This window comes from Malaya genurostris, chromosome 2, assembly GCF_030247185.1.
Source record: "Malaya genurostris strain Urasoe2022 chromosome 2, Malgen_1.1, whole genome shotgun sequence".
Classification (NCBI taxonomy): Eukaryota; Metazoa; Arthropoda; class Insecta; order Diptera; family Culicidae; genus Malaya; species Malaya genurostris.
In genome coordinates, this window is record NC_080571.1 from 320,134,615 (window position 1) to 320,151,315 (window position 16,701).

The 16,701-nt window shown below is 36.2% G+C and overlaps 1 protein-coding gene across 1 annotated transcript; it reads left to right on the forward strand.

Annotated features, from left to right (window-relative positions):
- Positions 1-387: 387 nt before the first annotated feature.
- Positions 388-11,386, forward strand: LOC131431267 (elongation of very long chain fatty acids protein AAEL008004). The gene is made up of 4 exons (XM_058596877.1): positions 388-623; positions 10,060-10,352; positions 10,736-10,898; positions 10,967-11,386. The coding sequence occupies exons 1-4, from the start codon at positions 566-568 to the stop codon at positions 11,284-11,286; spliced, it is 834 nt and encodes a 277-aa protein (XP_058452860.1). The 5' UTR covers positions 388-565; the 3' UTR covers positions 11,287-11,386.
- Positions 11,387-16,701: the final 5,315 nt, after the last annotated feature.

Here is a 16,701-nt window from a genome sequence, read left to right on the forward strand (position 1 = left end):
TTTTTCATACCGACAAGATCGGTTGCACATTTGTCACACAAATGCTGCATTTATGTAAATAATTGAGCCCTTTCGCCTTGAAAGGGTTTTTCAATCAGACAGACACACTCATACAAACAGAAAAAGCCGCAAATGGCAAAAAGTGTACCGCCAGAAGCCATTAACGGAATCGGACCTGTCCGTTTTGTGGTGCTGCACGTGGCACGGCAGAATTGCATGGCGTGAACTGCAGAAAGCTGCACCGAAAAGGGAGAAATTTCACTTTCTTTGTGGAATTTCGCACCGGAAGGGATGACGGCACTGAACCTGTTTGGTAGGTCGGCTGGACTGCGACCAGGACGACGTGGATAGCCTTGCACTCGGTACCGACACCAGTCTTACCTTTAACCTGCTCGCGATCGGAGGTACGGAAGTCGAAAGTGATTGATTGTCAACCGCGTAGTACGGCGGTCGGAACGGTGACTGCTGGTTGGATTGTGTGCAGTGACTTATCAGGCAGCTAAGGTTGGACTATTTTCCAATAACACTTTGCTAACGGATAGGATTATCGCCGACAGAACTCAGGATGACTACTTTCGTTCTTAGATTTTCCCAGCAGTACGAGAATATGGCGAAAGGTGCAGGTATGTCTTCAAAATGTGTGAAATCTAGTTAAGAGTTAAACGTCAAATCTAGATTTATTGTTTTTTTTGTAGTATGTAAATTTTGTTACAACTTGTATCTAACCCGAGTCCCTGCTTATAACCAGGAAAAAACAGGATATTAGATTCATTTCTCTTGACAACTAAAAACTCGGATAAAAGTTTGTGATGTTTGAATTTTTATGGTATGATCAATTCAGTGATAAATACATTATCAAAGCAAATTTAAAATGTATCAAACGAGGATTGTCAAATTGATACAAAACTATTTAATTTTGCCTCATTTTCAAATTAATTTTTAATTTATTTACGATCACTGTATGTCACCCTCGAAAATAAATATTGCGAATGGTAGTCGTACATGTGAGCAACCGGAGCATTTCGATCCAAGCAAGCTTAACAATGTGACAAATCGACCGTTTTCATCGGAAGCGCAAACTCACAGTTCTGTTTATGGGGGTCCACCGGTGTGAGGGCGGTCTTTCTCGGCTATTTTTTGTTAGAAGAACTAATTCGAAAACTAGACCATCGGTTTAAAGTTAATTTGAGAGATGGTTTCTTTATTGTAATATAATTTTTCCTATTTTGTAATCCGGAGACTTGTATTTATTAAGGGCAATAAAAGTGACACCTTAGAAATGGGATTGCCCAGATTAGGCAACCTATTGTTTTTTTTTCTAGTCCATGCTCGAAATGAAGAACTATAAACCCTAGCTACAAAAGAAACTCCCAGCAAAAGAAGTCATGATTTGAGGAAAAGAATTTCGTTTTCATGTTATGATGATACACCATGATTAAAAGTTTTCGATTCATGAATCATGGGTTTGGATCAATTTCGTTCAAATTTAAGCGTAACAAACCTTAAACTGATGGGTAGAACTTCAGGCGTGTCTCTGCTACAATGCACAGTGGTTCAAAAGCCCAATTTCACGCTCTTAATTGATAATTCATAGAAACGTGGTTTTCGAAGCACAGTATCTTCAACAAAGTTGCTCAGAATGATAGACTCCATCTTTTGGCAAATTTTATTTATGTAATTAATCCCCCTAAAAGTGATATAAAAATATTATTTTGGCTCAGGGCCAACATAGGGGCTAAGTTACTTCGGCAAAGTTGTTTAGAAATTCATTTCAAACAAATTTTCAGAAGGTACTATTCCCGTAACTTAAGTGTAATTCATGATATAATGTATTTTCTGAAAAGGTGTCCTAAAACCAGTTTTTGTAAGAAAACATATATATTTTCAATGTATATGAGTTTTTCATATTTTACAAAGTTTTTCATCATAAAAAACTACACAACTTTCTCAAACATACTATGCTGCTGTCATTTCAGTTTAATGAAATAGAGCCATTTTCATGTTTTTCTTACAAAATTCCAGCTTTTCTATCATCAAAAGGCGCAGAAAGGTGCAGATGAGACTACTTACATATAAAACTACTTCAAAAGAGCTTTCATGCCGTGGTTGAATTACTCGTCTGTGATCGTCTGCAGGCGTCATATGTTCTTTTCAAACATCCTTGCCCTTGACAATTGCAATGATAAGGTTCATTGCATGTCAAGTCCAGGAGTCCTTTGAAGATTAATTCAATTCATTTTATCTGAATCATTTTTATTTTCAATTAAAATATTGCGCATTTAAAGAACGACAACCCTTAAAATAACGTATTCTCTAAGCTGTTTTGCGTTAATTTCTCCAAGTTGTTGTTGCCGTGCTTAGTCCGTTCATTATCTTTTATGATGTCAATTCTCTGTCATACGTTGGATAAAAAACACAATTAATTTATAGTTATTAAATGAATAATTTGCAGCATTTATTGTTTTTCAGTGTCTGATTTTTGCCTTTCCCTTATGATCCCATAGAAAATTCTTGAATTTCATCTTGATCCGACTCCCGGTTCCGGAATTACAGGATAAAAAGTGCTGAACATTTCAAGCAGTTATGCAGAGTAGTTATGCAAAACACTAAAAAATGGGGCTGCTGGGTACTCAAATCAGTTCCATTCGATAGGCCTCATCAGTTGACGGCCAAGCGTATCCATTCCGGAAGCACAGGAAATAGTGGTCAACAACTCCGGACTTCCATTTCCAGAACTACAAAGTGATGAGTATCTAATATGTCAAACCGTCTTACAAAGCGCACCATCACGTACATGCGGTGGTATGTAAGAAAAAAAAACACAACACCGCCTCTACGAACAAAGCACGCTGATTGTGCACACACGGTGAAGAAAACGAAAACCAACACCGAAAACCGGGGTTAAAAACACAAGCGAGTCCATCGGCACCGAGCACACATAAGCTCGAGTTTTCAACCGTTTTGAAGTAATCAGAAGGCACGGATGTCTGTTACCGGTGTGTGTTTTTGTTAAATGCGGTGCTGAGGTAGAGACAAGTCATTTTTACCTTACCCAGAATCGCATGCTCCGCGGTATGCACGAACTTTTTACAGCCGGTAGTTCAGTAGTATCGTACCGATGGTGTAGTGATATCAATCAGTGTTGGGAAAATCATGATAAGAAAAATTTTATTTCATTATCACTCGTGAAAAAATCAGTTCATGAGATTTTCTACAAAAAAAACTCAGTGAATGAAAAAATCACTTCCAAGATTTTCATTAAAGAAACAAGCATCCATAAAACTCTGCACCTCTGAGTTCACAAATGATTTTTTGTGTCAGTGAAACATTATGACGAATTTTCACCTACAGAAATATTGCTAAAGAGATAATCGAAAAGGAGAGGAGTATCCGATGATATTTCGAAGCTGCATTTCCACTACGCTTCAGTCCAAATCCTGATGTGATTTGTGCAAGATTTAATTATTATATTTTCATCAATAAAAAAAAATCTCTGCCGAATAAATTTCCAACTGAATCGCAACTGAGAAATAATGACTGCGATATTTCCGATGAACGTGGGGTGGTCAATATGAACAACCAGAGCTAATAAAAGTCAATGACGAGAGATTCTCAGTTTCGCTTGCAAACTATGACAACGAAATCCATGTCCAGTCAATGACATAAGCGGAACAGTAGTTTCAAAATTGTGCTCTTTCTTTCATTTTCCCTTTCTGTCATTTTCGGTTTTCAGTCCCGTCGCATATTGTGCAGTGTTGATATTCATCCGTAGCTTTGAGAATTGATAATGACAGAAAACGATTCACAATGATTTTTACCTGTTGGTACTCGAATCTGTACTAGTTTTGTTTTTCAAAGAGGTTCTGGAATGTAATTGTTTCTATTTATTATAAAGGGCGCATAAAACTCTTTATAGCCAAGCGTCGCAGATTTTCAATACATCGATGAAACAATAAGAATTTAAATTCTGTTGATTCTCCCTGCAGACGTTAGTTCTGTTTCGTCTTTCACAGAGAAAAGAGTGACGTTGGCAATTATACTATTTTTTTTTTGAATGAGAAACCAAAATGCTTTGTCTCTCTTCGTTTGTTCTGGTGTCGGTCCTTTACGAATGAGACAATAAAAAAACGAATATAAGGATGTTGGATTGGATTCTTTTATTGAAAATGCGTAACAATTTTAAACTCTGTGAACAATAATAGTCTTTTCCAGCGATTATATATCGACGACATGCGGCTTTATTTCTAGCTGGTTGATTAAACTGAACTATTTGAGATGAATTTGATTTATAAAAGTAACAGGAGCGTAGCATTGCAAGCATGTTTCGAACACAGCAGGCGCAGCGTTTGAATGGCGCGTTTGAATTGGCATAGCGATAGTCTGCGATCCTGTTACTTCAGCGTACGTTATTCAAGCTAAATTGGCTAATTATTTTTATCAGATGCATAACATGCTGTGTGATTGTTTTTATTATAGTTTCTATTATCATTATAACTATTAACAGCAAAGCAAAGTCTTGGCATTACATTCCTTTTGTAGAATATGGCATTTCTGTTTTAACAGACTTCGCAGCCGATTCTTACAGCGTCATCATTGCATGGCTAGTACTATGGGTCCTACTGACACTAGAAACCCTTCCAGGTCGAGGCTCGAAAATATGACAACTTGATTGTAAGACCAGCGTCCTAAGCATTGAACCACCAAACCGGGGGTAACTATTAACAGCACTTGCCTCTTTTATTAATGATATTAATCCACTATCACGGTAGTGTCGAATAAATTTCAAATATATCACCACTATTGATTTACTACGCACTAGGGATGGTACTCGGAAGGCAAAGTATCGATACCTAGGGTATCGGGATACCGAAATTTTGGGTATCGATACAAGGTATCAAAAGGCAATAAAGTATCGATACCTGTAAGTATCAATTGATACTTGCGCAGCAATCATTTCGGAATAAAATAAAATTGTCGACTGTGGCCTTTTTTTTTCAAGATGTACAGAAAGGTTTTTCCATAAATTTGTTGCATCACCAGTATACGTATATTTCTTGCCACATAAATTGCACTTCGCCTTTCACGAGATTTGGTCCACGTCAAAGAATCAAAGAAAACCGCTTTGTGTTGGAACCATGATGATTTCACATTTCACATATTTTCTCAAAAAGCTTTATGTCGATACACGGATACTACACTAAAAGCCAATTCCTATTAAATATTTAGGGATTTTGTTAGTTTGTACAAAAACACATATTTTATTCAATTTCTTCGCGTTTCGCCTTCGGATAATCAGTGCTAAGCTAGCGGTTTAAATTAAACTGCTGGACGCGAGATGGCAGTTCAATTTGAACTGCTTTAAGCACTGATGAGTCGAAGGCGAAACGCGAAGAAATCGGAACAATTCCTGTTGCTATTAAGACGGGACGACGAACGGAACGGAAGCACCATGCTCGCTCATGTATTGGTATGACGTGGACTAGCTGTCGTCGATATTCGTTCTCGACAATCTCGCGTCGTCCCACAGGCGCACTGAGAGAAAGTGCTATGAGTGTGAAAAATGATATTATTGAATCCTCTGAGAGTATGGCCTTTATGTGCGTGTTTTGTTGATGGTTTTCTTTCATTGAACTCTCTTTCAGTGCATTTGTGGGACGAAGCGAGATTGTCGAGAACGAGTTTCAAAGACGGCTAGTACACGTCATACCAATCCATGCACGAGCCTGGCGCTTCGTCGAAGCCGAAGAAAAAAAATGTTCCATTGGGAACGGGTATAATCTATACCTTTCACACAGGTATAGTCGATACTTTTCACGCAGCCCACCTGGGTTCGATTCCCAACCCCGCAAACAGTCTTATAAAATCTTTCTGGTTATTGCCTCTATAATTGAAACAAACAAAAAACATTCCGTCATAATGGGATTTGACTTTAATGTGTTGCGATTCTGCAAGTTTTTTTCTCTTCAGATCGTTTATTTGATATGACACATAGCTTTAGCTCAGAGGTGCCATAGTATGTATTGTATTTTTTTGTACAATATAATTACAATTATTATTTAACATATATACATACACATACAAGGTTGGTGGGAGAGTTAAAGAGTGGGGAATATAATTATGTTCAAACTATTGAAAATTTAAGGTTAGTGTTAAAAAAGGGAGCCGAATTACTGGCGGTTACTCCAGGTTAGTATGGAAAAAACAAATAGTATACAATATGCAATATACAATAACACAAAACAGATAATAATAATGTAACAACTTCAAAGTCTTCGTGTAATCTTCGTTTCATTTTGGCTCAAAATTTCCGATGTGTGGTTACCAAAAACCAATTAGTACGTCACAAGATGGCATTTTATACTGTAAGTATCGAGACCGAAAGTATCGATACTAACAGTATCGATACCTCAAAGTATCGACTCGGTATCGGACATCCCTACTACGCGCACTGAACATTTTCAGAAAGGTTCAGTTTTTGTTCATCGGCGATTTTATTCATCATATATTCTGCCATTTCATTCCCCAAAAATCTTCTGTTCGAGAATCATATCAGATATTCTATTCTATTAGTGAACTTTTTTCTTAAATATCTTCGAGCAGAATGTTCACTAGAACTTTTTACAACTGATTTTTTCGCCATGTGGAATCAGTTTCGGTGAGAATCGCTGGGTTTTCAAGGAATATCAATAAACCGGAAGTCGCCATCTTGGAATTCAGAACCACCTCAAACATCGTTTTCCGACATCCACTCATCAAACCCGTTCCGAAAATACGCATATTGTAGTAATTTCCATGGAATAAAAATGAGCTGGAAACGATTTTCATTGTATGCAAAAACCAAAACCAATTTTCAACGTAAAAAAAGATTTCGTTGTTTGGGATTTTTGTCGTAAGCAAAGTTACGTAAAAAGAGGTAATGTAAAAAAAGTTTACGTAAACGGAGGTTTTTGTGTAAATAGCTTAGAGGACGATGGGTTAATCGATGCCTTTCACGTTGCCCATCTGGGTTCGATCCACAACCCCGCACATAGGATCAGAAAGCTTTTCAGGCCCAAAGAGACGAATGACTTTAAACTTAACTTAACTTAATTGAAACAAATAATTGAATATTTTATTATCCTAGTGAATGAGGTTAAATTTCATCCGGATCCGTCTTCCAGAGTGATGAAATTTATAATTCACGAAATTTTCGAAGTAGATTGTAAAATTTTTCGAGCTAGTAGACCTGACTATTTATTGGCCCTAGAAACTGCAACTGCGACAGTCTTCCGATTCCGGTTCCGGAAACATTTTTTCAACATGTCCAATATGAACCTTGCATCGATTTCTCGTGAAATTTTAGTGAGAAAGGTACAATTACTCCACTAGGTAGATTAAAACAGGTTTAATAAATTTCGTGTCAAGTTAATTTGGTGATTTCTGAAAAGCCGTTCAATTTTTTTTCAGTGTGCATTTCTTTTATATGCACTTCACGTTTCGCCTTCGGCTCATCCATGTCCACCTAGAGTTCAATTTAAACCGCTAAATAGTCGCATTAGTCTCTGTTCAATTGATGGACCTTAAGGGTAAAATTAAAATAGGTAAATGTTCAATCAGGTTCCTACTTATGTCGTTTTTGCTTGAGACCTCAGGATAGTTTCATCAAACAATCACTTTTCCCAAAACTGTGTTGGATTCGCACTTAGCAACGGGGGTTTGAACAAACCTGATATAAAAACCAGGATCGAAACTGATTCGATTTTCAGTTCAACAACGTTGAAATTAGGCTCGAAACTAGCTTCAAACGAACGGTTTGACAGTAGTTATGGTGGAAACTAGGTTAGGTTTGGCATCAAGCGAAAACGACATTGAATAGTAACATAAGTTCTCTCGGTTTTTTACAAAAAAAAATTAGAGGGTTGTATTCAAGACACGACCGAGCACAATAACATTAAAAATGAAACGTTTCTAGGGTCTTCATAATTAATACAAAAATAAAGATGATAATGATGATGACACACTAGACTAAAAACATATTCAATTGACTAATTACAAACTTGCTCTAGTTTAAGCGCTGAGATTGTTAGCGAATGATAAAATTGACAATTAGAATCTTTCTTGATTATTGATTCTATTCAATTTTGATCCCTTTCCACAAATTTTTACACTGTTAAGTTTTTGAATAACGTCCTTTAACTAGAAGTCAATTATGATGAATTCAAAGTTACCCGAAAGCTCAATTTTAGATACAAACAACCTAAACATTTAAACCTGAACAAATAAAACTTTTATTTTATGATAATAATTTTCGAGAAACGTACAAACTTATTAATTTTATAAACAGTTAATTGATCCAAGAAAAGATTTTATTTATTTTAACGAAAGATGTTGTACCGGTACACTCAGTAATAGTGTAATTTTATTAATCCTTCTTCAAAATCGTCAATAATCTTCGGAAAATGTCGGTAAATAATATGGCAACAATACGAGGAAGGAAGCATGTGAAACAGTACGCATAAAATATTTAGTTATTTACATTGATTTTCGCTTTGGCATATTAGGAATATACGGAATGGATACGCAACAAAATTCCGAAATTTTGTTAATATTGTAACTTGATGTTATTAACATATGAATGAACATTGTCATAGTTACAACGCGTGTAGTCATCAGACGTTTATTGTTTTGAAGCAAATAATAATTAAACTTAAACTGGCGGTTAACCAAATTCTACGAGGGTTCCTATTCAAACAATACATGTAAAACCGCAGGTAAACTTACCTTGAGTTTATCTTTGATACTATATGATATTGCATCTAATTGAACTGTATATGTGAGCCTGTGGAACTCATTTATACTACTAAACCGAGGAGGCCGCTTTTAGATAAGTTTCAGAATTTAATTTTGAATCTTTTGAAGCGTTTAATTCCTGGTGAGACAACAACTTGTTCAGTCACATATAATGAAGAAGAAGTATCTATGATTATCATCATAACACAACTTTATACTGAATCCATTTTCGCGCCACCGTTTTGTTCGTATGGGAATGGAGATTTAAGTATGCAAACCGATCCGTTGACAAATTAAAACATTTTCAAGCTTACAATATTGAAGCTTTGGAATCATTTAAATTAGGATAATCCATTAACAAATCATCGAGGTATGCAATTGAAATATTCAAATAACGTCATCTCATAAGTTTAAGTTAAATGTTTCCGAATCGATTGGTTGTTGAATTATATAAATCCATCAACAAATGACTAATTTATAAGCGTTTAAAATTATGACAGAAAAATGTTACGCGATTAGTTTTGCATGTTTTAAATTGACACCCAGCCTCGGGAAGCGAAGTGTAAGGCATTTTTAATGGCAAAATCGACCAAAAATTTGCTGAATACAAGGGATATTTCAAAAGAATCGGTAACCACGCTAATTCGGTTCTTCAATAGCTAGATGATATATAAGATACTCAAGCGAACACGGTGTTGCGCAGACAACAGGAAATTTCACCAACACATAATGCAAAAGCGACAATCCAGCGAGCGAACGCATACACAATCCAGTAATCAGCTCACTGGACGAGCTACTTGTTTCATTCACAGTCAAACATCAACTAGGCAAAGAAATATTGTGCAGCCTATATTTATAGATTTCTCTTCATACTACGCATAACGTTGCGGTGTTTTTTATGCATGACGCAAAGCCTCCTATGCCGAACAAGAAGTTGACGTCATTTTGCACAACGGGGATTGGTGGATGAAAACATAGGTCGATTCTAACCATTTTTTCAATAGTATGCTATTGAAATACTGAAACGACGTCGTCATACATGTTTAAGTTAAAAGTTTCCGAATCGATTGGTTGTTAAATTATAACAATCCATCAACAAATGACCGAGTTATTAACGTTCAAAATTATGACACAAAAAGGTTACGCGACTATTTTTGAAACTTTTAATTGACACCCGGCCCCATATAGTGAAGAGTAAGGCATTTTTAATGCCAAAAAAACAATTCAAAAGTGATTCTAAAGTATGGTCAATTTATATCTAATAGAGTTGTAATTTTAATCTCTTCACAGACCCCATCATAGACAGCTGGCCACTGATGGGTTCACCGACTACCGTTCTAACAATCGCCGCCTGCTATCTGCTATTTGTGCTTCACGTCGGACCACGATGGATGCAAAATCGGAAACCCATCGAACTGAAGGCGGCTCTCATTTCCTACAACGCCGCCCAAGTCGTGTTTTCCACGGTGCTCTGCGTTCAACCGTTTTTCTTCGGCGGCATTAGCAACATGTTCACCGTTTCCTGCCACGCCAGCAGCAGCAGCAACAGCAACAATACTACGGATAACGATCTTCAGCTCACGGTAAGTCGAATATTGGAACGAAAAAATTACCACCCAAAAACCGCCGCTGACGAAATGCGCAATAGCTTGATTACCGGCCGGTTCATTGAATCGAATCATAATGATAATAATTTTGAATTATACAAATTAATTGAAACTGAGTATCTCCACTCCCCCCGACCACCTATCGGTTACCGGTAATTGAAGGTCATGATCATTAGAGAGTAGGAAAAAAATTAATTCACGGCAGACTTCATATCCGAAACTCATCAAAAAGATATCTTTTAGTGACACTGCAAAACAAATATTCGGGCAATAATTCCTCTCGTAGAATTATTCTCATTACTTGTACTGTTTGTTTTGATTACTCATCCGTTCTTTCATTATCCCTCACATCCGCGCAGATTTGGAAGTGCACCTGGTGGTATTTCGTGCTGAAGTTGGTGGAACTTCTCGACACCGTGTTCTTCGTGCTACGCAAAAAGCAGAATCAAGTATCATTTCTGCACGTCTATCATCACACCATAATGGCGGTATTCACCTGGGGTTACCTGAAATACCTGCCCGGTAAGGAAGCTGGTCAAATCCAAAGGTTAATGAGATTCCGTACCAATCAATTATCTTCCCAAATTCAGGAACCCAAGGAGCCTTTCTCGGATTCGTAAACTCCTTCGTGCATATCGTGATGTACACGTACTATCTGATAGCAGCCCTCGGTCCCCGCTACCACAAGTACCTCTGGTGGAAGAAGTACATGACGACGCTGCAGTTGACGCAGTTCGGCATCATGTTGGTGTATTTGTTCCTGATCATCACCTTCCAGTGCAGTGTGCCACGATCGCTCAGTTTCTTCTTCGTGATCAACGTCACCATCTTTCTGTTTCTGTTTGGGAACTTCTACCGAAAGGCGTACGGCGCTGCAGGCAAACAAGCTGCAATGAAAAAGGGACAGTAAATCGACAGAATGCTGACGATTATCGGTAGTTTAAGTTAATGTGTTATTACCCGATTTATTTATTATTAATTTTAACGATTCAATAAAGTTTTTATTCGAACAGTAGCGGAGTTCATTGGGTGACAGAACCGTCGACTCGGTTGTAAAATGTGCAATTTGAAACGACTAACGACTTCCATAAAACATCCAAGAAATTAATTTGACTATGCAAAACCTGCCGTTACTAATGGTTTGGATCCAAGCTGGAAGTAGTATTTAAACAATTACCCTTTCGAATAGAATAAAATTACGCGTTCGGAGGCCTTTCGTAGCTTCATTTATTATTCTTGTGCTTCAACAGATCAAATTAAACCGCTACGGGCCGCTTTTCAAAACATGCTCTGTATAAGAATGAGTAGTACTAAGCAGTGTGGTAAAATTTCATTTTCAATCGAATAATATAAGATGAAAATGAAATTTATGGCCGCTGACAGTCAGCATATCCCTACTAATTCATTTGACTTTTGCTGCCATTTTCAAGTGAAGCTCCCGGAATTCATCGTCAGTTGATTAATCGTACCTAGTCATTTGTAGTTTTGTTTGCTCAGTTTCGAGTGCCAAGTAGTCTACCTGCTTCAACGCCTTCGCTCTTGGTAGTAAGCAAATTCGAACGAATAGAATTATAAATGAAGTAAAGTATTAAAAATGAAAACTAAAGGAGGAAACAATTAATTTATGTGTATTCTGTGATTGATATTTCAGCTATCTGGTTTGTCTTTCATCTATTATCTTGAACCAATTCGAATGTTTACATGAACCTCATTTGAAGGCCGCTCTCACACTATTGAAAGAGATATTTTGTCATTTCAAGAGATCAACTGACGGTAATTAAACTGAGCCTCGATTGAAGAGAAACGAGTGTTGTTGAAGCATTTTACGATAAAATGTTTATTAATATGAGATAATTACGAATAATTTAAAATTGAACCGCCGTCCATACAGTTTATGTCCTACTTAGTTTTATTCAGTAAACCATAGGTTCCTAAAAAGTTGCAATTGTATGTATGATGGTGATAACGGCAACTTTACAGTTTCCCTTGAAAAAGGCCATCAAAAACGGCCAAAACGTCGGGCAACGTCGCTGAAGATTTATCAGTGTAGCTTCGGCAACCATAAAGCTCTCGACCCTAATTTTTCATGGTGTCATCTGAAGGAACAACAATTCTATATTTATACAATTTTCGTTTTTCCGTTCGGAATTCGTTCATCATTTCATATTGTAGATTACTTGTTTGCTTGTTCAAGTTGTTAAAATTGTTCAGCTTGTTTATTTATTCTTACTCATTTTATAAAAATTTGCCTTGAGTGGAGACATTTTGTATGAATAAACATAACCATTCAAATATAGACAAATGAATAGTCTGCATCTGCTAATTTCAGTTCAATTATTTAATTTTAATGTTCCTCACACATAAACCAACTTCTTCAGTGAGTACGGAAAATAATACCATACGAAACTGAAATCACAGTTAATACAAAATATTCGTAAAGTTAATGAGATCGATCCGAAGGCATAGACAGTCATCGAATTGCGTCTTAGAATAGATTTTATACGCATTACAGGTTGACCGGTAAATTCTCACTCTAAATTACTCAATAAATTTGAGTTGGCGTTTTCAAAAGTTGCTTATTATTAGCATCGAATAATTCTGGGATATCCCCCGCTCGATATTTTCAGACAAACAACCACACCAACGCAAAATCCGAAGCTTAAAATGACGACTAATTCATGAAATAATTGTTGTTTTCGAGGGGGATCACCAGTTCTAAAATTCTTCTCTATTCTTTCAAACCCAATATTTCTTATAATAAGGACAATGTTTACACTGTGTTAGGAACTTTTAGAATAGCCCAATATACTGCAAGTGAACAGGAATACAAAATTACTAAATCTGAATCAAGAACCTTACAAAATAATCAAAAATTCTAAATTGCAAATGATTCAAGAGGAACCCCTCCGTAAACGGTGAATTATTACGTGGGTTTAATCGGTTCTGCGTATTAGCTCATCAAACAGTAATCTGCCACGATCGAGACTAAAATTGGGCGAGATTTTAAGTATCGGATCCGACCATAGTCTCGGGGCGTCCTCCCGCGAGAAAAATAACTTCCCGTGTTTTACGATGATTTAACGCTGACTGTTTAAAGCCTATTACCATAAACCACTACACAGTTATGTTGGCGGGGGCCATTCAAGCTTTATTCATATTACAGCAAGAAAGAGAGACGGGTTAAAGATAGCTGCGAAAAATTCTATTTCCATTTAATATTTGACATCGAGCCACCAAATCTGGTTACGTTCGTTGACCTGGCAGAATTCAATGAAGAAACTAGCAGATGTAGAGGAAGTCTGGTAGCTTTTGATGGAAGCAGGATCTATTGTTACGATAGTTGAGACATTTTTAATTCATGCTCTCGAACATTACTTCAGGCTTCTTTCTTCTACAAAATCACGTTTACTAAAAATTTAGATTAGATTAAACAAATGCTTGAACATGGCATTAATTATATCACGACCAGCGTCCAACCCCCAAAGCCCCTAGACTTTGGATGATATTTTGGGAGCAATTAAGTGACACCGTCGGCCGATTATTGTTACATAAACATACACACATACCGACATTTTGCATAATCGACGAACTGAGTCGAATGGTATATGACACTCGGCCCTCCGAGCCAAAGTTGGTTTTCACAGCTGTTGCATAGGCTTTCTATACGGAAAAGGCAAAAAACAAAATTAGTTTCATGTGTTGTCGTTTAATCACTTTTTGTGAACAAAACTTTGAATTTTAAAATGTTTATTTAAGTTTGCGCCACACTTTCCCATTTGAAAAATTGGCTTTAAATCCTTCAATGATCGTTTCTTCCATTGAAAAACAAAATTCACTCTCCAATTTAGACAACATTTTCGTCTCAAGTTTTACAGTTCGTCATGTTTCTGTAAATTTACACATTGATTCGCCTCAAAACATGATCATTATTTCTCACAAATACACTATTATTCAATGTTGGATAACTTCATAATTGACTTTTCACTTGTTTAATCATGGAATGAAAAAATGTAAAATTACCGCTAAGCAATGAAAATCTTCAAGAATATGAGATGAAAATTTGCTAGTAATTCACTTGATTACGATTTCTTTTCATCTCATTTCGTATCGCAAGGTTGTCAAGTTTTCTCAAAATGTTATGAAAAGGAAAATTTGTTTTTCTTCAAATGACCATCAACAAGTTTTTTTTAGTATCCGTGACATTAGATTCATTATATTATTGATATTTATATTGCAATAAAACTGTTTCGGCTTCGAATACTAGTAGAAAGTGCGCGTTAAATACTAACGAAATAACCATTATGGCAAATCTAGTAGCACTGGTTTCATTCCTACACTGAGCTAAATTTTCCTTTTCACATTATATGATATTCTAATGATTATGCACTTTTAGAATTTCCAATGATAGCTACAAATTGTATTCAACATCATGTAAAATATATAAGATAATCTTAGGAAATATAAAACTCTTCTTGACGTTATTTGTAGAAGATTTTCATATAACAAATGAAATTTCCAGTCTGAGTCAAATTTTTTGGCGCGCCCTATAACCATTACTAGATATCCACACAACATACATTGAAACAATTTATGAAACGCACTAGTTTTATAAAATTTATATATAATTTTTGATAGAGGTCATCCCAGTTCTATACATCACTTATATATAAATCAAATGATTGCTATTTGATTGAACAAGCGATACGGATATCATACAAATTAAATAAAAATACTGGGATTATGGTGCTTAAGAGAATCAAAAACAACAGTAAAAATAATTGTCTTATCAAAAACTTCTTGTTATATTCGTTTCATAATATAAATATATTTTAAAATTCTAATAACACTTACTTTGGGACTGGCTGATTTAATCGGTTATTTACTGTTACCAGGCCAATCAGATGCACTAAGAATAGCTGATAATCGGAACCTACTCCTTTTTTCGAGGATTTAAAATATACTAGTCGTCAGTTCCATAAGAAAACACCTCCTGATAATTGCGGAGGAGAAGTGGGATCCCGGAACTATGAATAAAAAAGTTAAATCATCTTACTAGACAGAAAGAGTGATGAACCTCTGATAAACTTTTAAACTGTAAACAATCAAAGTTCATTCTGTTCATTTTGTGAGGTTATGTCATGTTCAATGTGAATCATTCCTCAATGTGGAGTAAGGCAAATTAAGCAAAAGTATAGTGATTTCAGTGGCTAAATCTGGTTTTTGAGATAACGTCCTTGCCAATGAGATGAAATAGGGAGCAGTTACCCGACGTTATCTGGGGATCAAATAGTTGCTCGAAATTATTAAACCAATTAATAGCATTTGTAGCAAAAATAATTAAGAAAATATATTTTTCTCTATTTTACTACAAAAGAGGCACAATTTCATGTAAGCCAAGCGATGACAATACATAAACTGTGTTACAGAACTTTTTTGTTTAGAATAAGATACTGTATGCATATTTGATATTTTACTTTATCCGCAAAATCATAACAACCACAGACCTGTTCCGCAAGATTTCAATTTTCACATATCACGTTCATGTAAAACCTGATTGCAAATGAGGTGTTTATTACACCGCCTACTTCGATGCTTTATTCAGAGTCAACTTGCATCAAATCATAAACAGATAACATTATTTATTCTAATCCCAAAATTTTATCGCAGCGTGTTGCGAACTGCAGGGTATGGTGCAAACATTCGTCGTCTGAAACAAACGATAGCAGATATCTACACCGCAAAAATACTGGAACTGGATTAGAGCCTAACGACAATACCTCTAATTCGATTAATATGTTTTACCCGATCTTACCTATTCACGATTCATCATTACCGTTATTGGATAACTGATGCACGGCGATAAAAATGAACGCCTACATGCGCACTACCTGCTGTTGTAACGGGTAACGCACTGGCTGATCAAGATCGATGAAACTTGCATCGTCACTTGCATGCAAGCATAAACCGTACCATCATTCCTGCTTTGTGACGGTCAACTAAAAGAGGTTGAAAAATAACACATATTGAAGAGAGTTTTGCAATGCAATTTGCAAACCTCCAAAACCTTTTTCTCTGATTCCATAGAGGTCTATCAACATGGTTAAACCCTTTATTGTTATTGTTAAGTAATAAATGAACACCTCAAGTTGTCAACTGATCGCTACCAACATCTAGCTCATTGGTAGTAATTAAATTGCCGCCAGTTGAGTAGAGTTTATGTTTAAATATTGGTTGTAGAATTTGATCGGCCTTCTCTGTCTAAAATTCGGTTCTCAAAAACGTGGTTTCACAGGAAAGGATATTCAAACCCTACAGAATGCTATAA